Source organism: Catharus ustulatus, chromosome 35 (genome assembly GCF_009819885.2).
Source record: "Catharus ustulatus isolate bCatUst1 chromosome 35, bCatUst1.pri.v2, whole genome shotgun sequence".
In the NCBI taxonomy this organism is placed as follows: domain Eukaryota; kingdom Metazoa; phylum Chordata; class Aves; order Passeriformes; family Turdidae; genus Catharus; species Catharus ustulatus.
The window spans coordinates 1072325-1097912 of NC_046255.1; the positions used below are offsets into that span (position 1 = coordinate 1072325).

The 25588-nt window shown below is 44.3% G+C and overlaps 1 protein-coding gene across 1 annotated transcript in view; it reads left to right on the forward strand.

The window, feature by feature from the left end:
- Positions 1-158: 158 nt before the first annotated feature.
- CNOT3 (CCR4-NOT transcription complex subunit 3) overlaps positions 159-25588 on the forward strand; it is a 35611-nt gene continuing 10181 nt past the window's right edge. The window contains 17 exon segments of the mRNA XM_033084031.2: positions 159-336; positions 2376-2437; positions 2909-2976; positions 3258-3332; positions 5991-6080; positions 8512-8640; positions 9766-9861; positions 13624-13843; positions 14888-15018; positions 16302-16358; positions 17647-17778; positions 17781-17994; positions 19048-19156; positions 21668-21708; positions 21746-21861; positions 23375-23474; positions 24638-24857. Of these exon segments, the coding sequence (XP_032939922.1) occupies positions 2413-2437; positions 2909-2976; positions 3258-3332; positions 5991-6080; positions 8512-8640; positions 9766-9861; positions 13624-13843; positions 14888-15018; positions 16302-16358; positions 17647-17778; positions 17781-17994; positions 19048-19156; positions 21668-21708; positions 21746-21861; positions 23375-23474; positions 24638-24857 (1823 nt within the window). The 5' untranslated portion in view covers positions 159-336; positions 2376-2412.

The window sequence follows — 25588 nt, forward strand, 5'->3', positions numbered from 1 at the left end:
GCGGGGATGCTTTGATTGACAGCGGCGCGCGCCATCCCGCCCTTCTCTGCTTTTGGCCAATCACAGCGCTCCGTCCGCTGACGGGCGCGCCGTTCGTCCAATAGGAGCGCGCTGCGGGGCGGACAGCGCGGACGGGGCGGGGCGACGGCCTGAGGGAGCCGCCGCCATCTTGGATGCCGCTGAGGCCGTGTCGGCGCTGAGCGAAAGGGGGGGGCGGGGAAAGGCGGCAGCGGCGGCGGCGACCCCCGCGAGTCGCGACGCTATCGCGATAGTATCGCGACATTCTCGCCATTCCCCGGCCGGCCGGGCGCGCCTGGGCCGCCTCGCGAGCCTCCGGTGAGCGCGGGCGGAGGAGGGGGCGGGGAGGAGCGGCGGGGCCGGGAGGGCCCTGAGGGGGGGTTGGGGTGAGGGGGGGGGCGGTGCTGAGGGGAGGCCTCGGGGGTGGGGGGGGCACGGGGGTCTATAGGGGTGTGTGAAGGGTCTATAGGCGATATAGGGCATCGTTAGGGTCTATAAGGGCCTATAGGGGATGTAGGGCATCGTTAGGGTTTGTAGGGGCCTGTAGGGGTCTATAGGGGATGTAGGGCATCCTTGGGGTTTATAGGGGTGTATGAAGGGTTTATAGGGGCCTATAGGGGATGTCGGGCATCGTTAGGGTCTGTAGGGGCCTATAGGGGTGTGTGAAGGGTCTGTAGGAATCTGTGCAGGGTTTATAGGCGCTGTTGAGGTCTGTGTAGGGTTTATGGGTTCTATAGGGGATGTAGGGCATCGTTAAGGTTTATAGGGGCCTGTAGGGGTCTGTAGGGGATTTAGGGCATCGTTGGGGTTTATAGGCCTATAGGGCCCTGTGCAGCGTCTATAGGGGTGTGTGCAGGGTTTGTAGGGACTATAGAGGTGTGTGCAGGTTTATAGGGGCTATAGGGGCTTATGCAGAGTCTATAGGGGCTCTGTATGGTATTTATAGATCCCTGTAGGGTTCTGTTGGGTTCTATGGGGGGTCTGTGGGTCCCTATAGGGGCTCTGTATGAGGCCTCTAGGGTATCTATAAAGGTCCATTGGATTCTGTGGGGGTCTATAGGTCCCTATAGGTGTCTTTAGGAGTCTATTGGGTTCTAGAGGGATTCTGTATGGGGTTCTATATGGGATCTATGGGGGTCCATTGGTTTCTATGGGAGTCTATAGGTCCCTATAAAGGTCTATAGGGATGCACTGAGATCTATAGGAGCTGTTTATGGGTTCTATAGGAGTCCATTGTCTTTTATGGGGGTCTGTAGGGGCTCTGTATGGACTCTATAGGCATCCATTGGGTTCTATGGGGATCTGTAGAGGCTCTATATGGGGTCAGTAGGGGGCCATTGGGTTCTTTGGGGGTCTATAGGTCCCTATAGGGGTCTGTTGGGATTTATAGGGTTTCTGTATGAGGTCTATAGGGTATCTGTGGGTGTCTATAGCAGTCCACTGAGGGTCTATAGGTCCCTATAGAGGTCTGTTGGGTTCTTTGGGGGTCTATAGGGGCTCTCTGAGGGGTCTATAGGTCCCTATAGGGGTCCATTGGGGTCTGTAGGGGCTCTGTGGGGGTCTATAGGGGCTCTATATAGGGTCTGTAGAGCTTAATGGGTTTCTGTGTGAGTCTGTAGGGGCTCTGTATAGGGTCTGGGGATCTATAGGGGCTCTGTATAGGGTCTATAGATCCCTATAGGGGTCTGTTGGAGTCCATTGGGTTCTGTGGGATCTGTAGGGGTTATGTGGGGCTCTATAGGGGTTCTGTATGGTATCTATAGGTCCCTGTAGGGGTCTGTGGGGGTCTATAGGTCCGTATAGGGAGCTGTAGGAGTTTATTGGGTTCTGTGGGATCTGTAGGGGTTTTGTGGGATCTATAGGAGCTCTGTATGGCATCTATAGGGGTTCTGTATGGCATCTATAGGTCCCTATAGGGGTCTGTTGGAGTCCATTGGGTTCTGTGGGATCTATAGGGGTTCTGTGGGGCTCTATAGGGGTTCTGTATGGCATCTATAGGTCCCTATAGGGGTCTGTGGGGGTCTATGGGGGTCTATAGGTCCGTGTAGGGAGCTGTAGGAGTTCATTGGGTTCTGTGGGGATCTATAGGGGTTTTGTATGGCGTCTATAGGTCCCTATAGGGGTCTGTGGGGGTCTGTAGGAGTCTATTTGGGGTCTCAGGGGGATTTGGGGGGTCCTGGTTGGGATCTGAGGGAGATTTGGGGTCTCAGGAGGATTTGGGGGGTCCTGGGCAGGGTCTGAGGGGGATTTGGGGTCTCAGGAGGATTTGGGGGGGTCCTGGGTGGGGTCTGAGGGGGATTTGGGGTCTCAGGAGGATTTTGGGGGTCCTGACCCTCCCTCCATCCCCCCCTCCCCAGCAGGCGCCCCCCGAGGGGATGCCGAGAGCCCCCCAAGATGGCCGACAAGAGGAAGCTGCAAGGTGAGGGGACCTGGGGGCGGGGCCAGCTCTGATTGGCTGGGACCGATCACGTGGAGTTGGGTGTGGTCAGAGGGAGGCTCTGATTGGCTGTGGGGCTCTGGGTGTGGTCAGAGGGAGGCTCTGATTGGCTATTGAGTGCTGGGTGTGGTCAGAGGGAGGCTCTGATTGGTTGTTGAGTGCTGGGTGTGGTCAGAGGGAGGCTCTGATTGGCTGTGGGGCTCTGGGTGTGGTCAGAGGAAGGCTCTGATTGGCTGTTGAGTGCTGGGTGTGGCCCATGCTCAGTTCTGATTGGCTGTGGTGCTGTGGGTGTGGTTAATGCTCAGCTCTGATTGGCTGTTGAGTGCTGGGTGTGGCCTCTACTTGGCTCTGATTGGCTGTGGGTGTGGCCCATTCTCAGTTCTGATTGGCTGTGGGGCTGTGGGTGTGGCCCATGCTTGGCTCTGATTGGCTGTCCCTTTGCCCCGCCCCCAGGTGAGATTGACAGGTGCCTCAAGAAGGTGTCGGAGGGGGTGGAGCAGTTCGAGGACATCTGGCAGAAGGTGAGGGGGGGAAACCCCCAAAAAAAACCCCAACATCTCCCTAAAAAAAATCCCCAAATTTTCCCCTCCCCAAAACCCCAAAATCCCCCCTGAAAAATCCCAAAAATTCCCCCCAAAAATCCCAAATCTCTGACCTCAAAAACCCCCAAAAAATCCCCAAAAAATTCGCAAAAATACCCAAAAATTCCCCAAAAATCCCCAAAAAATCCCCAAAAATCCCCCCCAAAACCCAAAAAAACCCCAAAAAACCCCAAAATTTATTTTTATTTTCTTTTCCCCAGCTCCACAACGCCGCCAACGCCAACCAGAAGGAGAAATACGAGGCTGACCTGAAAAAGGAGATCAAGAAACTGCAGGTGTTGATTTTGGGGTGAAAAAGGGGGAAATTGGGAAAATCCAAATTTTTGGGGGGTTCTGGAACACCAAAATCCCAGAAAAATTCCAGAAAAATCCCACAAAAATCCCACAAAAAATTCACAAAAATTCCTCAAAAATTCCCACAAAAAATTCTCCAAAAATTCTCCAAAATCCCACAAAAATTTGTTAAAAATCCTCTAAAAATTTCCCAAAATTTTCTCAAAACTTCCCTAAAAATTTCCCAAAAATTCCCCAAAATTCCCACAAAAATTTCCTAAAATTCCCACAAAAATTCTCCAAAAATCTCCTAAAAATTCCCCAAAATCCCACAGAAGTTTCCAAAAAAATCCCACAAAAAATTCCAAAAATCCCACAAAATTCTCCCAAATTTTTTTTTTGGATCCCCCACAAATTTCCCCCTTTGCAATCCCAGAAGTTTTTTTGGGTATAAAAATGGGGAAATTGGGAAAATCCAAATTTTTGGGGGGTTCTAGAACTCCAAAATCCCAGAAAAATCCCATAAAGATTTCCTAAAAATCCCACAAAAATCCCAGAAAATCCCATAAAAAATTCACAAAAATTCCTCAAAAATTCCCCAAAAATTTCCCAAAAATTCTCACAAAAATTTCCCAAAAATTCCCCAAAATTCCCACAAAAATTTCCCAAAAATTCCATAAAAATTTCCCAAAATTTTTTTATTTTTGGACATTTTTGTGGTGATTTTGGGTTGATTTTGGGACTTTTCTGGGGTTATTTTTGGGTTGATTTTGGGACATTTTGGGACATTTTTGGGTTGATTTGGGGATATTTTGGGATATTTTTGAGGATATTTTTGGATTAATTTTGGGTTAATTTTGGGTATTTTTTGGGTTAATTTTGGGTAAATTTTGGGTTAATTTTGGGTAAATTTTGAGTTAATTTTGGGTGTTTTTGGAGTTAATTTTGGGACAGTTTGGATAAATTTTGGGTTAATTTTGGATGGGTTTTGGGTATTTTTTGGGTTAATTTTGGGTTAATTTTGGGTATTTTTTGGTTGAATTTTGGGTGAATTTTGGGTTAATTTTGTGACATTTTGGGTAAATTTTGGGAGTTTTTTGGATGTTTTTTGGGTAAACTTTGGGTTAATTTTGGATGGTTTTTGGGTATTTTTTGGATTAATTTTGGGTTTATTTGGGGTATTTTTTGGGTGTTTTTTGGGTTAATTTTGGGTAAATTTTGGGTGTATTTTGGATTTTTTTGGGTAAATTTTGGGTATTTTTTGGGTTAATTTTGGATGTTTTGGGGTAAATTTTGGGTGTTTTTTGGGTTAATTTTGGGTAAATTTTGGGTAAATTTTGGGTAAATTTTGGGTAAATTTTGGGTTAATTTTGGGTGTTTTTGGAGTTAGTTTTGGGACATTTTGGGTAAATTTTGGGTGGTTTTTTGATGTTTTTTGGGTAAATTTTGGGTTAATTTTGGATGGTTTTTGGGTATTTTTTGGATTAATTTTGGGTTAATTTTGAATTAATTTTGGGTAAATTTTGGGTGTATTTTGGTAAATTTTGGGTGGTTTTTGGGTAAATTTTGGGTTAATTTTGGATGTTTTGGGTCAATTTTGAGTGTTTTTTGGGTAAATTTTGGGTGTTTTTGGGGCATTTTGGGTAAATTTTGGGTGTCTTTTGGGTTTTTTTTGGATATTTTGGGTTGATTTTGGATTTTTTTGGGTCAATTTTGGGTAAATTTTGGATAATTTTGGGTTAATTTTGGGTGTTTTTGGGACATTTTGGGTAAATTTTGGTAAATTTTGGATGATTTTGGATTAATTTTGGGTGATTTTGGGTAAATTTTGGGTGTTTTCTGGGTAAATTTTGGATGATTTTGGGTTAATTTTGGATTTTTGGGGTTAATTTTGGGTGTTTTTGGGGCATTTTGGGTAAATTTTGGCTGATTTGGGGTAAATTTTGGATATTTTGGGTCAATTTTTGGTAAATTTTGGATGATTTTGAGACATTTTGGGTAAATTTTGGGTTAATTTTGGATGATTTTGGATTAATTTTGGGTGGTTTTGGGTTAATTATGGGTAAATTTTGGGTTATTTTGGGTAAATTTTGGGTTCATTTTGGAGTTTTTTGGGACATTTTTGGGTTAATTTTGGATTTTTGGGGTTAATTTTGGGTGTTTTCTGGGTAAATTTTGGATGATTTTGGGTAGATTTTGGGTATTTTTTGGGTGTTTTGGGGGCATTTTGGGTTAATTTTGGGTTATTTTTGGATACTTTGGGTTGATTTTGGATTTTTTTGGGTCAATTTTGGGGTAATTTTGGATAATTTTGGGATAATTTTAGGTTAATTTTGGGTGTTTTTGGGACATTTTGGGTAAATTTTTGGTAAATTTTGGATGATTTTGGATTAATTTTGGGTGGTTTTGGGTAAATTTTGGGTAAATTTTGGATGTTCTTGGGACATTTTTGGGTTAATTTTGGATGATTTTGGATAAATTTTTGGTAAATTTTGGATGATTTTGGATAAATTTTGGGTGGTTTTGGGTAAATTTTGGGTTAATTCTGGATGATATTGGGTCAATTTTGGGTTAATTTTGGATGATTTTGGGTAAATTTTGAATTTTTTGGGTGAATTTTGGGTAAATTTCGGGTAAATTTTTTATTTCTTTCCCCCCAGCGGCTGCGGGACCAGATCAAGACATGGGTGGCGTCCAACGAGATCAAGGACAAGAGACAACTGATAGAGAACAGGAAATTGATAGAAACTGTGAGATTGGGGTGAAAAATGGGGATTTTGGGCAAAAATAAAAATATTAAATATTATAACAACTGATAGAGAACAGGAAACTGATAGAGAGTGTAAAAATGGGGTGAAAAATGGGAAATTTGGGCAAAAATAAAAATATTGAAAATTGAAAAAAATTATGGAGAACAGGAAATTGACAGAGACTGTAAAAATGGGGTGAAAAATGGGAAATTTGGTAAAAAATAAAAATATTGAAAATTGAAAAAAATTATGGAGAATAGGAAACTGACAGAGACTGTAAAAATGGGGCTAAAAATGGGGATTTTGGGCAAAAATAAAAATATTGAAAATTACAACAACTGATAGAGAACAGGAAACTGATAGAGAGTGTAAAAATGGGGTTAAAAACTGGGATTTTGGGCAAAAATAAAAATATTAAATATTGGAACAGCTGATAGAGAACAGGAAACTGATAGAGACTGTAAAAATGGGATAAAAACTGGGATTTTGGGCAAAAATAAAAATATTAAATATGGGAACAGCTGAAAAAAATGGGGCTAAAAATGGGGATTTTGGTAAAAATAAAAATATTGAAAATTGAAAAAAATTATGGAGAACAGGAAACTGATAGAAACTGTAAAAATGGGGCTAAAAATGGGGATTTGGGGCAAAAATAAAAATATTAAATATTGGAAAAAATTATAGAGAACAGGAAAGTGATAGAGACTGTAAAAATGGGGTGAAAAATGGGGATTTTGGGCAAAAATAAAAATATTGAAAATTGAAAAAAATTATGGAGAACAGGAAACTGACAGAGACTGTAAAAATGGGGTGAAAAATGGGGATTTTGGGCAAAAATAAAAATATTGAAAATTATAACAACTGATAGAGAACAGGAAACTGACAGAGACTGTGAGTTTGGGGTGAAAAATGGGGATTTTGGGCAAAAATAAAAATATTGAAAATTATAACAACTGATAGAGAACAGGAAACTGATAGAAACTGTAAAAATGGGGTGAAAAATGGGAATTTTGGGCAAAAATAAAAATATTGAAAATTATAACAACTGATAGAGAACAGGAAACTGATAGAGACTGTAAAAATGGGGTGAAAAATGGGGATTTTGGGCAAAAATAAAAATATAAAATATGGGAACAGCTGAAAAAAATGGGGCTAAAAATGGGGATTTTGGGCAAAAATAAAAATATTAAATATTGAATAAAATTATAGAGAAGAGGAAAGTGACAGAGACTGTAAAAATGGGGTTAAAAATGGGGATTTTGGTGAAAAATAAAAATGTTAAAAATGGGGAATTTGGGAAAAAATGGGATAAAAAAGGGAATTTTTGGGAAAATGGGGATTTTTAGAAATGGGGATTTTGGTTAAAAATAAAAATGCTAAATGTGGGATAATTGATAACTGATAGAAACTGTAAAAATGGGGTGAAAAATGGGGATTTTGGGCAAAAATAAAAATATTGAAAATTGGAAATTTTGGTAAAAAATGGGAGAAAAATGGAGAAATTTTTTAAAAATGGGGATTTTAGATGAAAAATCGATTTTGTTTTATTTTTAACACATCCTAAATGTGAAATTTTTCTGGAAATTTGAAATTTTTTTTATTTTTAACCCATTCTAAATTTGGATTTTTTAGTGAAAATTTCATTTTTGTTATTTTTAACCCATTCTAAAGTGGGATTTTTTAATGAAAAATTGATTTTTGTTATTTTTAACCCATTCTAAATTTAAATTTTGATTTTTTTTAGCAAATGGAGAGGTTCAAGGGTGGAAAATTAAATTTTTAACCATTTTAAATTTGGATTTTGGGTGGAAAATTGATTTTTTACCCATTCTATATATTGGAGTTTTAATGGGAAATTGATTTTTTTATTATTTTTAACGCATTCTAAATTTAAATTTTATTTTTTTTTTAGCAAGTGGAGAGGTTCAAGGGTGGAAAATTGAATTTTTAACCATTTTAAATTTGGATTTTTTAGTGAAAATTTGATTTTTGTTATTTTTAACCCATTCTAAATTGGGATTTTTTAGTGAAAAATCGATTTTTATTATTTTTAACCCATTCTAAATTTAAATTTTATTTTTTTTTAGCAAATGGAGAGGTTCAAGGGTGGAAAATTGAATTTTTAACCATTCTAAATTCAGATTTTGGGTGGAAAATCGAATTTTTAACCATTTTAAATTTGGATTTTTTTGTGAAAAATTGATTTTTGTTATTTTTAACCTATTCTAAATTTAAATTTTATTTTTTTTTTTAGCAAATGGAGAGGTTCAAGGTTGGAAAATTAAATTTTTGACCATTTCAAATTCGGATTTTTCTGTGAAAAATTGAATTTTTTGTATTTTTAACCCATTCTAAATTCGGATTTTTTAATGAAAATTTGATTTTTGTTATTTTTAACCCATTCTAAATTTAAAATTTAATTTTTTTTTAGCAAATGGAGAGGTTCAAGGTGGTGGAGAGGGAGACCAAGACCAAGGCTTACAGCAAGGAGGGGCTGGGGCTGGCGCAGAAAGTCGACCCCGCGCAGAAGGAGAAGGAGGAGGTCGGCCAGTGGCTCACGGTGAGACCCCAAAAAATCCAAAATGTTCCTCAAAAACAGCAAAAAAAATTAAAAAAAATAAAATTGGGTTTTTTTGTGGTAAAAATCTGGAGTTTTTAGGGAAAAAAATGGTTTTTTTCTGGTAAAAATGAGTTTTTTTCTCATAAAAATTGGAGGTTTTTTGTGGAAAAAAATCAGATTTTTTCTCATAAAAATTGGGTTTTTCAAAAAAATATTGGGCTTTTTTGTGGAAAAATAATCAGATTTTTTCTCATAAAAATTGGGTTTTTCAGAAAAAAATTTGGTTTTTTTCTCTTTAAAATTGGGGGTTTTTTGTGCTAAAAAATTGGGTTTTTTTTCTGGTAAAAATCAGGTTTTTTACTATAAAAATCCAGGGTTTTCTCATAAAAATTTGGGGAGGTTTTTGGTAAAAAATCTTTTGTTTCTCATTAAAAATGTGGTCTTTTTCTGGTAAAAATCAGGTTTTTTTCTCATAAAAATTTGAGAGTTTTTTTGTGGTAAAAATCAGGAATTTTCTTATAAAACTCAGTTTTTTTCTCATAAAAATTGGGGGTTTTTTTCTCATAAAATTTGAGTTTTTTTCTCATAAAAATCAGGGTTTTTTCTTATAGAAATTGGGTTTTTTTGCTCGTAAAAATCAGGTGTTCATAAAATTTTTTTTTCTAGTAAATATCTGGGTTTTTTTGTCATAAAAACTGGAGATTTTCTCTGGTAATAATTTGGGTGTTTTAGAAAAAAATTGGGGTTTTTCTCATAAAAATTGTGGGTTTTTTTCTGGTAAAAATCAGTTTTTTTTCTCACAACATTTATTTTTTTCCTTGTAAAAAATGGGGGTTTTTTTCTGAAAAAATTAGGATTTTTTGTGCAATGATTTTATTTGCTGTGAGTGCTGAATTTGGTTTTTGTGGTTTTTATTCTGATAAAAATCAGGGTTTTTTTTCTATAAAAATTAGGGTTTTTTTCTGATAAAAATCAGGGTTTTTTGCTGTAAAAATTGGGATTTTTTTGCTGTAAAAATTGGGATTTTTTCTACAATGCTTTTATTTATTTGTGTGGGTGCTGAATTTGGTTTTTTTGGTTTTTTCTGATAAAAATCTTTTTTTTTTTCTGTTTTTTTGGTCCCAGAGCACGATCGACACCCTGAACATGCAGGTGGATCAGTTTGAGAGCGAGGTGGAGTCGCTGTCGGTGCAAACCCGCAAGAAGAAGGGGGACAAGGATGTGAGTGCCCAAAATTGTCCCAAAATTATCTTAAAATTATCCTAAAATTATCCTAAAATTATGAAAAAATTCACCCCAAAATTATCCGAAAAATCACAGCAAAATTATCCCAAAATTTTCCTAAAAATCACCCTAAAATTAGCCCAAATTATTCCAAAATTAACCCAAAAATCCCCTCAAATCACCCTGAAATTAAAATCTTCCTAAAAATCACCCCAAAAATCCCCCCAAAATTATCCCAGAATTGTCCCAAAATTACCTAAAAAATTCTCCAAGAAATTATCCCAAAATTAGCCCGAAGTTATCCGGAATTATCTCAAAAATTACTCCAAAATTATCCTAAAATTATGCCAAAATTAGCCTAAAAAATTATCCAAAGAATTGTCCCAAAATTGTCCCAAAATTATCCCAAAATAATCCCAAAAATTATCCCAAAGTTATTCCAAAGTTACCCTAAAATTATCCCAAAATCTTTCTAAAACTCACCCCAAAGTTATTCCCAAAATCACTCAGAATTATCCAAAAAATCACCCAAAAATTATTCACAAAATTATCCAAAAAATCCCAGAATTATCCCAGAAATTACAACAAAATTATCCCAAGATCTTCCCAAAATTACCCAAAAATCACCACAAAATTACCTGAAAATTATCCCAAAATTATCCAAAAAATCCCAAAATTAGCCCAAAAGTCACCCCAAAATCTTCCCAAAAATTACACCAAAATTACCTCAAAAATCCCACAGATCCCTGACCCCATTCCCTTAGATTCTGCCAAATTCCCAGTGATCCTTTTTTTTTTTTAAAGGATTTCTCACCCCATTTTTCCAATTTTTTCCCTTTTTTCCTGATTTTTCCCCTCAGAATTAGGCCGCAATCCAGGCCTCAAAGCACCACCACGTGCGAGGCCTCAATCCCGGGGGATCCCACAAACCCCTGACCCCATTCCCTTGGATTCTGCCTAATTCCCAGTGATCCTTTATTTTTTTTAAAGGATCTCTGACCCCTTTTTTCTCATTTTTCCTCATTTTTGCCATTTTTTCCCTTTTTCTCTCCATTTTTCTTCTCAGAATTAGGCCACAATCAAGGCCTCAAAGTGCCCCCACCTGTGAGGCCTCAATCCCAGTGATCAATCCCAGTCAACCCCATTCCAAATTCCCTCACCACTACAACTGCCTCTGACCTCATTTTCCCTGTTTTCCCCGTTTTTCTCCATTTTTCACATTTTTTTCCCATTTTTTCCCTTTTTTCCCCTTTTTCACTCAATTTTTCCCCTCAGAATTAGGCCACGCTCCAGGCCCCAAAGCGCCCTCATATTTGAGGCCTCAATCCCAGCGATCGATCCCCATCCCCTCCCCACTCCCACCTCCCCGTGACCACATTTTTCATGTTTTTCCCCATTTTTTCTCCATTTTTCTCAATTTTTCCCATGTTTTCCTATTTTTTTCCATTTTCCCCTCATTTTTCCCCTCAGAATTAGGCCACAATCCAGGCCCCAAAGCGCCACCACATTTGAGGCCTCAATCCTAGCAGTCAGTCCCAGTCAACCCTATTCCAAATTCCCTCACCACTATTGAATGCCTCTGACCTCATTTTCCCTGTTTTCCTCATTTTTCTCTATTTTTCACATTTTTTCCCATTTTTTCCTTTTTTTCTCCCAATTTTTCCTCTCAGAATTAGGCCACAATCCAGGCCCCAAAGCGCCCCCACCTGTGAGGCCTCAATCCCGGGGGATCCCACAAACCCCTGACCCCATTCCCTTGGATTCTGCCCAATTCCCAATTATCCTTTATTTTTTTTTTAAGATCTCTGACCCCACTTTCCCAATTTTTCCCATTTTTTCCCTTTTTTTCTTTATTTTTCCCCTCAGAATTAGGCCAAAATCCAGGCCCCAAAGCGCCGCCTCTCCCACTCCTGCATTTGAGGCCTCAATCCCAGTGGTCAACCCCAAGTCAATCCCAATCCCAATCCCCTCACCACTACCAAATGCTTCTGGTTTTATTTTCCTTTTTTTCCCCATTTTTATCAATTTTTCCCATGTTTCCCCATTTTCCCTCAATTTTTCCCCTCAGAATTAGGCCACAATCCAGGCCCCAAAGCCTCTCCCACCCCACCTGTGAGGCCTCAATCCCAGTGATCGATCCCAATCAATCTCAATACCCTCACCACTACCAACTGCTTCTGATCTAATTTTCCTTGTTTTCCCCATTTTTATCAATTTTTCCCATGTTTTTCCATTTTTTCCCATTTTTCCTCCATTTTTCCCCTCAGAATTAGGCCACAATCAAGGCCTCAAAGTGCCCCCACCTGTGAGGCCTCGATCCCAGTGATCAATCCCAGTCAACCCCATTCCAAATCCTCTCACCACTATCAAACGCCTCTGACCTAATTTTCCCTGTTTGCCCCATTTTTATCCATTTTTCACATTTTTTCCCCTTTTTCCCCTTTTTTCTCCCCATTTTTCCTCTCAGAATTAGGCCGCAATCCAGGCCCCAAAGCACCCCCCCTTGTGAGGCCTCAATCCCAGTGATCAACCCCAATCCCCTCCCCACTCCCACCTCCCCCTGACCCCATTTTTCCCCTTTTTCCCCATTTTTCCCCATTTTTCCACATTTTTCCACATTTTCCACATTTTTTCCCATTTTCCCTCCATTTTTCCCCTCAGAATTAGGCCGCGCTCCAGGCCCCAAAGTGCCGCCACATTTGAGGCCTCAATCCCAGTGGTCGATCCCAATCCCCTCCCCACTCCCACCTCCCCCTGACCCCATTTTTCCCCTTTGTCCCCATTTTTCCCCTTTTTCCCCATTTTCCCCCATTTTCCACATTTTTCCCATTTTCCCTCCATTTTTCCCCTCAGAATTAGGCCACAATCCAGGCCCCAAAGCCTCTCCCCCTGTGAGGCCTCAATCCCAGCGGTCAATCCTAAATCAATCCCAATCCTAATCCCCTCACCACTACCAACTGCCTCTGACCTAATTTTCCTTGTTTTCCCCATTTTTATCCATTTTTCACATTTTTTCCCATTTTTTCCCTTTTTTCCCCATTTTCCCTCCATTTTTCCCCTCAGAATTAGGCCACAATCAAGGCCTCAAAGTGCCCCCACCTGTGAGGCCTCAATCCCAGTGATCAATCCCAGTCAACCCCATTCCAAATCCCCTCGCCACTACCAGCTGCCTCTGACCTCATTTTCCCTGTTTACCCCATTTTTATCCGTTTTCCACATTTTTTCCCCTTTTTCCCCTTTTTTCTCCCCATTTTTGCCCTCAGAATTAGGCCACACTCCAGGCCCCAAGGTGCCATCACTCCCACATTTGAGGCCTCAATCCCAGCGGTCGATCCCAATCCCGTCCCCACTCCCACCTGCCCCTGACCCCATTTTTCCCCATTTTCCACATTTTTTCCCTTTTCCCTCCATTTTTCTTCTCAGAATTAGGCTGCAATCCAGGCCCCAAAGTGCCACCACGTTTGAGGCCTCAATCCCAGCGGTCAACCCCCATCCCCTCCCCACTTTCACCTCCCCCTGACCCCATTTTTCCGTTTTTTCTCCATTTTTCCCATTTTTCCCCTTTTTCCCCCAATTTTTGCCCTCAGAATCAGACCTGGATCCAGGCCCCAAAGCGCCGCCATGTTTGAGGCCTCAATCCCAGTGATCGATCCCCATCCCCTCCCCACTCCCACCTCCCCCTGACCCCATTTTTCCCCATTTTTCCCCTTTTTCCCCATTTTTCCCCACTTTTCCCACTTGTCCCCTTTCTCCCCCCAGAAGCAGGACCGCATCGAGGCGCTGAAGCGGCAGGTGGAGCGGCACCGCTTCCACGTGCGCATGCTGGAGACGCTGCTGCGCATGCTGGACAACGACTCCATCCCCGTGGACCCCGTCAGGAAGCTCAAGGATGATGTGGAATATTATGTGGATTCCTGCCAGGAGCCTGATTTCGAGGAGAATGAGTTCCTCTACGATGATCTGGACCTGGATGACATCCGTAGGGAGAGGGGATGGGGGGGGAAATGGGGAAAAAATGGGGAGAAAAGAGGGAAAAACAGGATGGAAATGGGGAAAAATGGGGAGAAAATGGGAAAAAATGGGGAAAAATGGGGAAAAGGGGTTGGAATGGGGAGAAATGGGGTGGAAATGGGGAAAAATGGGGAAAACAGTGGGGGAATGGGGAAAAAATGGGGAGAAAATGGGGAAAAATGGGGGGGAAATGGGGAAAAATGGAGGGGAAGTGGGGAAAAGCAAGATGGAAATGGGGAAAATTGGGGGAAATGGGATAAAATGGAGGGAAGGGGGGAAATGGGGAGAAAATGGGGGGAAATGGTTGGAAAATGGGGGGAAATGGGGAAAAATGGGGAGAAAATGGAAAAAAATGGGGGGAAATGGGGAGGAAATGGGAAAAATGGGGAGGAAATGGGGAAGAGCAAGATGGAAATGGGGAAAATGGGGAGGAAATGGGAAAAAATGGGGCAGAATGGGGAGAAAATGGGAAAAAGAAGGATGGAAATGGGGAAAAACAGGGAGAAATGGGGAAAAGCAGGATGGAAATGGGGGGAAATGAGGAAAAAATGGAAGAAAGTGGGGGAATGGGTGGAAAAAGGGTAAAAAACCAGAAAATTGGGGAAAAAGAGATGGAAAAACAGGGAAAAAATGGAGAGGAAAATGGGGAAAATGGGTGGGAAAATTGGCAGGAAAATGAGGGAGGGGAAAGTAGGAAGAGGGAAGAAAATGGGAGGGAAATAAGAAAAAAATTGGATAGTGGGAAAAAAATGGGCTGGAAACTGGAAAAAATGGAAAAAATGTGGGGAAAAAAGGATTTGGGGAGGGAAATGGGAGATTGGGAAAAATGGGATTTTCTGGGAGAAAAATCGGGATTTTTTTCAGATTTCTTGGGACACAGGTGGGTTTTTTTGGGGATGAAAATGGAGTTTGGAGATGGGAATTGTTTGAGGTGTGCTGGGGGGGTTTGGTGGGGATTTTGGGTGGGGGGGATGCTCACAGTGACCCCTCTGTGCTCTTTGTGTCCCCCCAGCCCAGGCTCTGGTGGCCACGTCCCCCCCCAGCCACTCCCAGATGGAGGACGAGATCTTCAACCAGAGCAGCAGCACCCCCACATCGACCACCTCCAGCTCCCCAATTCCCCCCAGCCCTGCTGCAAATGCTGTGAGTGACACCCCAAAATATCCTAAAATATCCTAAAATATCCTAAAAATATCCTAAAAACATCAACCACCTCCAGCTCCCCAATTCCCCCCAGCCCTGCTGCAAATGCTGTGAGTGAAATCCTAAAATATCCTAAAATATCCTAAAAATATTCTGAATATTCAAAAAACCTCCATTGCTCCCAGCCCAGCTGCAAATGCTGTGAGTGAGACCCCAAAATATTCCAAAATATCCTAAAAATATCCTAAAATATCCCAAAATATCCTCAACACACTTGAAAATCATCCCAAAAAAACCCTAAATTAACTCAAACCACCCCAAAATACCCCAAAACCACCTAAACCCAACCCCCAAAACCAGCTCAGAATTCCCAAAATTCTCCAGTCCTCCATAAATACCCCAAAAATCTCCTTAAAACACCAAAATCACCCAAAATCCTCCCTAAATGCCCCAAAAATCTCCTTAAAACACCAAAACCACCCCAAAATCCTCCCAAAAATCTCCTTAAAACCCCAAAAATCACCCAAAATCCTCCCTAAATGCCCCAAAAATCTTCCTAAAACACCAAAATTCACCCCAAAGTATCCAAAATCATCTCCAAACACCCCAAAAATTCCCTTAAAACACCAAAAAACACTCAAAACACCCCAAAAGTCTCCTTAAAACACCAAAATTATCCAAAATCCTCTCAAAAATCTCCTTAAAACATGAAAATCACCCAAAATCCTCCCAAATATCTCCTTAAAACACCAAAATTATCCAAAATCCTCCCAAAAATCTCCTGGAAACACCAAAAATCACCCCAAAATCATCTCAAAACCTCCCAAAATTCTCCTTAAGACACCAAAATTCTCCTTAAAACACCAAAAATCACCCAAAATCCTCCCAAAAATCTCCTTAAAACACCAAAATCACCCTCAATACTCCCAAAAATCTCCTTAAAACACCAAAAATCACCCAAACTCATCTCAAAACCTCCCAAAAATCTCCTTGAAACATCAAAAATCACCCAAAATCCTCCCAAAATTCCCCAAGAATCTCCTTAAAAGACCAAAATCACCCAAGGTCATCTCAAAACACCCCAAAAATCTCCTTAAAACACCAAAATTCTCCTTAAAACACCAAAAATCACCCAAAATCCTCCCAAAAATCTCCTTTAAACATCAAAATCACTCCAAAATCCTCCCAAAACTCCCCAAAAATCTCCTTAAAACACCAAAAACCACCCAAAATTCCAATTTTGGGTCCCCCTGACCCCGTTTTTCCCCTCTTTTCCCCCCCAGGAGAATTCAGAGGACGACAAAAAGCGCGGCCGCTCCACCGACAGCGAGGTGGGACAGGTGAGGGGGGGGAGCCCCGAAATTTTGGGGAGGGGTCCCCAATTCTGGGGGTCACCCCCTTCCCTTTATCAGTTTGATTCCCCTCTTTAAATCCCCCCTTATTTAGGGTTTGTCCCCCCCTATTTTCGCAGTGGATTCTCCCATTTTAGGAGATGTTCCCCCTTTTTTTAATAATGGATTCTCCCATTTTTTATAGGTCTCCCCCCATTTTCATGATGGATTTTCCCATTTATAATGGGGGATCCCTCTTAAAGACCCCCCCCAATTTCATAATGGATCCTCCCAGTTTTTTGGGGACCCCTCCTCATAATTCCCCTCTATTTTAGGGGGTGTCTTCCCCCTATTTTTATAATGGATCCTTCCATTCTTAATGGGGATCCCTCTTAACCCCCCCCAAAATTTTAGGGTGTTCCGCCATTTTTATAATGGATCCTCCCATTTTTAATGGGAACCCCCCCATAAATTCCCCCCAATTTTAAGGTGTCTCCCCCTATTTTTATAATGGATCCTCCCATTTTTAATGGGACCCTCTTTAAAGACTCTCCCTCATTTTAGGGGCTCTCCCCTCTGTTTTCAGAATGGATCCTCCCATTTTTTTAATGGGATTCCCGTATTTATAAGGTGTCCCCCCCATTTTTACAATGGATCCTCCCATCATTAATGAGACCCCCTTTCATTGCCCCCCCCCATTTTGATAATGTATTCTCCCATTTTTAATGAGATTCTGCTATTTCCTAAGGTCTCCCCCCCATTTTGATAATGGATCCTCCCATTTTTAATGGAATTTCTCCTATTTTATAAGGTGTTCCCCCCCCCATTTTTATAATTGATCTTTCCATTATTAAAGGGATTCTTCCTATTTTATAAGATGTCCCCCCCCCATTTTTACAATGGATTCTCCCACCATTAACGGGGACCCCCCTCCATTTTTACAGTGGATTCTCCCATCATTAAAGGGACTCCCTTTCATTTCCCCCCCCCATTTTTATAATGGATCCTCCCATTATTAATGGCATTCCTGTATTTTATAAGGTCTCCCCCCCCATTTTGGTAATGGATTCTCCCATCATTAACAGGACCCCTTTTCATTACTCCCCCCATTTTTATAATGGATCCTCCCGTTCTTAATGGAATTCCCCTATTTTATAAAGTCCCCCCCCCATTTTTACAATGGATCCTCCCATTTTTAAAGAGACCCTGCTTTCATTAACCAACCGCCCAAATTACCACCCCAATTAACCAATTAACTCATTAATTAATTAACCAATTCCCTCTTTTTCTCTTCCAGTCTCCCGCCAAGAACGGGGCCAAGCCCCCCCCCCACCCCCACGCCCCCTCCCCCGCCGCCCCTCCCCCCTTCCCCCCCCCAGCTCCGCCCCCCCCACCCCCCTCAACAACGGCCCCGGCGCCGGGGGGGGACCCGGGGGTGGCCCCCAGACCCCCGGGGGGGGTCCCCAAAATTCGGGGGGTCCCAAAGGAGGGGGAGGGGCCGGCGGGGGGGGGTCGCACCCCCCCAGCACCCCCACCCCCACCCCCTACGCCCAGGCCGTGGCGCCGCCCGCGCCCCCCCCCAGCGCCCCCCAGCCCCGACCCCCCAGCGCCCAGCAGGCCGGGAAACAGAACGGGGGGGCCACCAGTGAGTGACTGGGGGGCACTGGGAGGGACTGGGAGGGACTGGGGGACACTGGGAGGGGATGGGAGGGGATGGGGGGGCACTGGGAGGGACTGGGATGGACTGGGAGGGGATTGAGGGGCACTGGAAGGGACTGGGAGGGGATGGGGGGGCACCAGTGAGTGACTGGGAGGGACTGGGCGGCGATGGGAGGGACTGGGGGGGACTGGGGAGACACCAGTGAGTGACTAGGGGGCACTGGGAGGGGATGGGGGGGGCACTGGGAGGGACTGGGAGGGGATTGGGGGGGACTGGGAGGGGACTGGGAGGGACTGGGAGGGGATTGGGAGGGACTGGGAGGGGACTGGGAGGGGATGGGGGGGACTGGGAGGGGACTGGGAGGGACTGGGAGGGGATTGGGAGGGACTGGGAGGGGACTGGGAGGGGATGGGGGGGACTGGGAGGGGACTGGGGGGGACTGGGAGGGAGGGGAGGGTAGTGGGAGGGACTGGGATGGGATTGGAGGGCACTGGGGGGGGACTGGGAGGGACTGGGAGGGGATTGGGGAGACACCAGTGAGTGACTGGGGGAACTGGGAGGGGATTGGGGGGAACTGGGAGGGGATGGGAGGGACTGGGAGGGGATGGGAGGGCACCAGTGAGTGACTGGGGGGGCACTGGGAGGGGATGAGGGGGAGTGGGAGTGACTGGGAGGGGATTGGGGGAGCACTGGGAGGGACTGGGGAGACACCAGTGAGTGACTGGCAGGGATTGGGGGGCACTGGAAGGGACTGGGAGTGACTTGGGGGCACCAGTGAGTGACTGGGGAAACTGAGAGGGGATGTGTTTTGTTTATTTTGGGGTGGTTTTGTTGGTTTGGGGTTAATTTTGGTGTTTATGATGTGATTTTGTTGGTTTTGGGGTGATTTTGGTGGTTATTTTGGTGTTTCGGGGGTGATTTTGGTGATTTTGGGGCCTTTCTCTCTCCCCAGGTTACAGCTGGGTTTTGGTGTTTTTGGTGTGATTTTGATGTTTTTTTATCTTTTTTGGTGATTTTGGGGCCTTTCTCTCCCCCCAGGTTACAGCTCGGTGGTCGCCGACAGCTCCTCGGAGCCGGGGCTGAGCGGGGCCGGGGCCCAACCCCCGCTGGGGCAGCCCCCGGGCCATGGGGCGGCTGGGAGTGCTCAGTGAGTGACTAAAATATCCCAAATTCACCCCAAAAATATCCCAAATTAACCCCAAAATCCATCCCAAATTAACCCCAAAACCTCCCACAGCAGTGCCCAGTGAGTGTCCTAAAATATCCCTAAAACACCCCCAAATCCATCCCAAATTAACCTCTCTCAGACTCCTGAAATTTCCCCAAAATCCCCTCAAAAAAACCCCTGAAATTTCCCAAAATTCCCGTTTTTCACCACAAAATTCCCATTTTTACCCCAAAATTCCTGTTTTTAACCCCAAATTTCCCCTATCTGACCCCACTTTCCCCTCACAAAAAGGAGCCCGGAGTTCCTCCAAACCCCAAACCCCCTCACCCAAAATCCCCCCTGAACCCCCTCAGACCCCAGAAATTCCCCCCAAATCCCCTCAAAACCCCAAATTTTTCCAAAAATTCCCATTTTTAACCCACTATTTCGATTTTTCACCCCAAAATTTCCCTTTCTGACCTCACTTTCCCCTCACAAAAAGGAGCCCGGGCCTCCCCCAAACCCCAAAATCCCCCCTTAACTTCCCCCTCAGAAACCCAGAAATCCCCCCCAAAAAAACCCCAAATCCCCCCAAAATTCCCATTTTTCAACTCAAAACCCCCTCATTTTCCCAAAATTCCCAAATTTCACGTTTTTTCCCAAAATTTCCATTTCTCACCCCAAAATTCCCCTTTCTGACCCCACTTTCCCTTCACGAAAAGGAGCCCGGAGCCCCTCCAAACCCCAAAATCCCCTCAAAAAAACCCCCAAAATCCTCCCCCAAAAAGCCCCAAATTCCCCCAAATCCCTGTTTTTTCCCAAAATTCCCAATTTTCACTCCAAATTTCCCATTTTTTCCCAAAATTTCCGTTTTTCACCCCAAATTTCCCCTCTCTGACCTCACTTTCCCCTCACAAAAAGGAGCCCGGGCCTCCCCCAAACCCCAAAATCCCCCCTTAACTTCCCCCTCAGAAACCCAGAAATCCCCCCCAAAAAAACCCCAAATCCCCCCAAAATTCCCATTTTTCAACTCAAAACCCCCTCATTTTCCCAAAATTCCCATTTTTCACCCCAAATTTCATGTTTTTTCCCAAAATTTCCATTTCTCACCCCAAAATTCCCCTTTCTGACCCCACTTTCCCCTCACGAAAAGGAGCCCGGAGCCCCTCCAAACCCCAAAGTCCCCTCAAAAAAAAACCCTCAAAAAAGCCCCAAATCCCCCAAAATTCCCCTTTTTTTCCCAAAATTCCCAATTTTCACTCCAAATTTCCCATTTTTTTCCCAAAATTTCCGTTTTTCACCCCAAAACTCCCCTCTCTGACCCCACTTTCCCCTCACAGGAAGGAGCCCGGGCCTCCCCCAAACCCCAAAATCCCCCCTTAACTTCCCCCTCAGAAACCCAGAAATCCCCCCCAAAAAAACCCCAAATCCCCCCAAAATTCCTATTTTTGAACTCAAAACCCCCTCATTTTCCCAAAATTCCCAAATTTCACGTTTTTTCCCAAAATTTCCATTTCTCACCCCAAAATTCCCCTTTCTGACCCCACTTTCCCCTCACGAAAAGGAGCCCAGAGCCCCTCCAAACCCCAAAATCCCCTCAAAAAAACCCCCAAAATCCTCCGCCAAAAAGCCCCAAATTCCCCCAAATCCCTGTTTTTTCCCAAAATTCCCAATTTTCACCCCAAATTTCCCATTTTTTTCCCAAAATTTCTGTTTTTCACCCCAAATTTCCCCTCTCTGACCCCACTTTCCCCTCACAAAAAGGAGCCCGGGGCTACCCCAAACCCCAAAATCCCTGCTAACTTCCCTCTCAGAAACCCGGAAATTCACCCTAAAACCCCCAAAATCCTCATTTTCCACCCCAAAAACACCCTAATTTTTCCAAAATTCCTGTTTTTCACCACAGAATTCCCATTTTTACCCCGAAATTCCTGTTTTTCACCCCAAATTTCCCCTTTCTGACCCCACTTTCCCCTCACAGAAAGGAGTCCGGGGCCCCTCCAAACCCCAAAATCCCCTCAAAAAATCCCCCAAAATCCCCCCCAAAAAAGCCCCAAATCCCCCAAAATTCCCCTTTTTTTCCCAAAATTCCCATTTCTCACCCCAAATTTCCCCTCTCTGACCCCACTTTCCCCTCACAGGAAGGAGCCCGGGGCTACCCCAAACCCCAAAATCCCCGCTAACTTCCCTCTCAGAAACCCGGAAATTCACCCTAAAGCCCCCAAAATCCTCATTTTCCACCCCAAAAACCCCCTAATTTTTCCAAAATTCCTGTTTTTCACCACAGAATTCCCATTTTTACCCCGAAATTCCTGTTTTTCACCCCAAAATTCCCCTTTCTAACCCCACTTTCCCCTCACGAAAAGGAGCCCGGAGCCCCTCCAAACCCCAAAATCCCCTCAAAAAAACCCCTAAAAAAAGCCCCAAATCCCCCAAAATTCCCCTTTTTTTCCCCAAATTCCCATTTTTCACCCCAAATTTCCCCTCTCTGACCCCACTTTCCCCTCACAGGAAGGAGCCCGGTGCCCCCCAGCCCCCCCAACCCCCCGTGGGTGGGGCCGGGGCCGCCCTGCTGGGCCCCCCCCTCAGCGCGGCCGGGCCGGGCTCTCCCACCCCCCCCTTCCCCGACAGCAAAGGGGGGGCGGGGGGAGCTCCCCCCCTGCTCAACGGCCCCCCCCCAGTTCAGCACCGCCCCCGACATCAAGGTGAGAAAATTTCAGCATTTTTGGGCCAAAATTTGGTGATTTTTGGGTCAAATTTGCTCAATTTTGGGGCCTACTGGTTCAGTTTTATGAACGAACCCCCCCCCGCTTGCTGCGGGTTTGGTATCACCCACCGGTGGTTCGTTCCACTTTAAAATTTAAATTTGGGTTTCTTAAATTGTGAGGGAAAAAATTGGGAATTTTGTGGAAAAATTGGGATTTGAGGGGAAAAAAAATGGGGATTTTTTGGGAAAATTGGGGATTTTGGGGGAAAAATTGGGAATTTTGGGGAAAAAATTGGGAATTTCAGGGAAGAATTTTGGGTTTTGGTCTCCCTCCCCCCCCCGCTCGCTGCGGGTTTGGTATCGCCCGCCGGTGGTTCGTTCCACTTTAAAATTTAAATTTGGGTTTCTTAAATTGTGAGGGAAAAAAATGGGGATTTTGGGGAAAAAAATGGCAATTTTTTGGGAAAATTGGGGATTTTGGGGGAAAAATTGGGAATTTTGGGGAAAAAATGGGGAATTTCAGGTCAGAATTTTGGGTTTTGGTCTCCCTCCCCCGCTGCGATTTTGGTATCGCCCGTTGTTTAAATTTTTGAATTTTCCTTTCTGAATTTTGGGGGAAAAAATGGGAATTTTGGGGGAAAAAAAATGGGAATTTTTGGGGAAATTTTGAGAATTTTGGGGGAAAAGATGAGGAATTTTGGGAAGAATTTGGGGAATTTTGGGGAAAAAATTGGGGAATTTTGGGAAGAAATTGGGAATATTGGGAGGAAAAACCAGGAATTTGGGGGGGAAGTCAGGAATTTGGGGGAAAAAAATCAGGAATTTTTAGAAAAAAAAATGGGGAATTTGGGGGAAAAATGAGGAATTTTTTTGGTAAAAAAATGGGAATTTTTGGGGGAAAAATGAGGAATTTTTTGTGTAAAAAAAAGGGAATTTTTGAGTAAAAAATCGAGATTTTTGGGTAAAAAAATGGGAATTTTTGGGTAAAAAAATGGGAATTTTGGGGGGAAAAAATGGGAATTTTTGGGGAAAAGATGAGGAATTTGGGGAAAAAAATGGGAATTTCGGGTAAAAAAGATGGGAATTTTTGGGTTAAAAAATCGGAATTTTTGGGTAAAAATTTGAGATTTTTGGGTAAAAAAATGGGGATTTTGGGGTAAAAAAGTGAGAATTTTGGGGGAAAATAAGGAATTTTTAGAAAAAAAATGGGGAATTTTGGGAAAAAATTAGGATTTTTTGGGGAAAAAAAGGGAATTTTTAGAAAAAAAAATGGGGAATTTGAGGGAAAAATGAGGAATTTTTTGTGTAAAAAAAGGGAATTTTGGGGTAAAAAATTGAGATTTTTGTGTAAAAAAAATTGAGATTTTTGGGTAAAAAAATGGGAATTTTTGGGTAAAAAATGGGAATTTTTTGGGAAAAATCAGGGATTTCAGGGATCTCAAATTTTGGGACCCCCACCCCAATTTTGGGATCCCAATTTTGGGACCCCCTCCCCAATTTTGGACCCCCAGGCCCCGGAGCCCCTGAGCAGCCTGAAGTCGATGGCCGAGCGAGCGGCGCTGGGGACGGGGCTGGAGGAGCCAGGACCCCCCCTGCACCTGGCTGAGAGGGGTGAGACCCCTCCCCTGATTAATTTAATCTAATTAATTAACTTTAATTAACTTAATTAACTCCTAATTAATCCTGACCCCCCAAAAACCTCCCCAAATTAACCCCAAATTAAATTAACCCTGACACCACCTGCACCTGGCTGAGAGGGGTGAGACCTCTCCCCTAAATAATTTAATTAACTTAATTAACTTCTAATTAATCCTGACTTCCAAAACCCCCCCTAAAATCCCCCCTAAACCTCCCTGGGTACCCCCAAACCTCCTCAAACCCACCCTGAGTGTCCCAAAATCCCCCCAAAACCTCCTCAGATTCCCCCAAATTTTCCCCAAATCCCCCCCAACCCCCCAAAATTCCCCCAAATCCTCCCCAAAATCCCCCTTAAATCCCCAAAATCCCCAAAATCCTTCCCCAAATCCCCTCTTAACCTCTTTAAACCTCCCCAAATTCCCCCAAATCCCCCCCAAACCCCCCAAAAAATTCCCCAAATCCTCCCCAATCCTCCCCAGATCCCCCCCTACCCTCCCAAAATCCCCCAAATCCTCCCCAAAATCCCCCAAAAATCCCCCCAAATCCCCCCAGACCTCCCCTAACCCTCCTGGACCCCCCAAAATTCTCCCCCAACATCCCAAAATCCCCCAAATTCCCTCCTAAACTCCCCAAAACCCCCCCCAAACCCCCAAAAATCTCCCCCAGATCCCCCCTAACCTCCCCTAACCCTCCTGGACCCCCCAAAATTCTCCCCCAACATCCCAAAATCCCCCCAAATCCCCCCAAAATCCCCCCAAATCCCCCAAAATCCCCCCCAAATCCTCTCAAAATCTCCCCAAATTCCCTCCTAATCTCTTTAAACATCCCCAAATTCCCCTCAAATCCCCCCCAAACCTCCCCAAATCCCCCCAAATTCCCTTTTAAACTCCCCAAATCCCCCCAAACCTCCCCCAAATCCCCCCCTAACTGCCTTGGGCACCCCCAAATCCCCCCAAATCCTCTCAAAATCCCCCAAATCCCCCAAAAATCCCCCCAAATCCTCCCCAAATTCCCCCCTAACCCTCCTGGACCCCCAAAATTCCCCCCCAACATCCCAAAATTCCCCTAAATCCCCCCCAAAAATCCCCCCCAAAAATCCCCCCTAACCCCTGTCTCTCCTCTCTCCCCCCCCCCAGATCTCCTCCTGGGGGCTGGGGGGGCTCCCCCCACCTCGGGGGGCTCTGGGGGAGGCTCAGGGGGTCCCGGGGGGGCTCTGGGGGAGGTCAGCATCCCCCTGTCCCTGGGGGTCTGTCCCCTGGGACCCCTCCCCCTGCCCAAGGAGCAGCTGTACCAGCAGGCCCTGCAGGAGCCAGCCTGGCACCACATGCCCCACCCTTCGGATTCTGAGAGGATCAGGTGGGGAAATCTGAAATTTGGGGGGATTTGGGGGGGGTTTGGGGGGTCCTGGGGGGGGTTTGGGGGGTCCTGGGTGGGATTTGGGGGGTCCTGGGTGGAATTTCAGGGGGTTACAGGGGGTTTAGAGCAGTTAAATTTGAATTTTTGGGGAATTTTTGGTGATTCTTGTCCTCATCCCTCAGATTCTGAGAGGATCAGGTGGGAATCCAAAATTTGGGGGGGTTTGGGGGGTCCTGGGTGGGATTTGGGGGGTCCCAGGTGAAATTTCAGGGGGTTACAGGGGAATTTTGGGGGTTTCAGAGTTAAATTTGAATTTTTGGGGGATTTTTGGCCCCACCCTTCGGATTCTGAGAGGATCAGGTGGGGAATCTGAAATTTGGGGGGGGGTCCTGGGTGGGATTTGGAGGGGTTCAGAGCAGTGAAATTTGAATTTTTGGGGAATTTTTGGCGATTCTTGCCCCACATCCCTTTGGATTCTGAGAGGATCAGGTGGGGAAATCCAAAATTTGGGGGGAATTTGGGGGGTCCTGGGTGGGATTTGGGGGTTTCAGAGCAGTTAAATTTGAATTTTTGGGCGATTTTTGGCACCACCCCTTTGGATTCTGAGAGGATCAGGTGGGGAATCTGAAATTTGGGGGGATTTGGGGGGGATTTGGGAGGTTTTAGAGCAGTGAAATTTGAATTTTTGGGGGATTTTTGGTAATTCTTGTCCCCACCCCTCGGATTCTGAG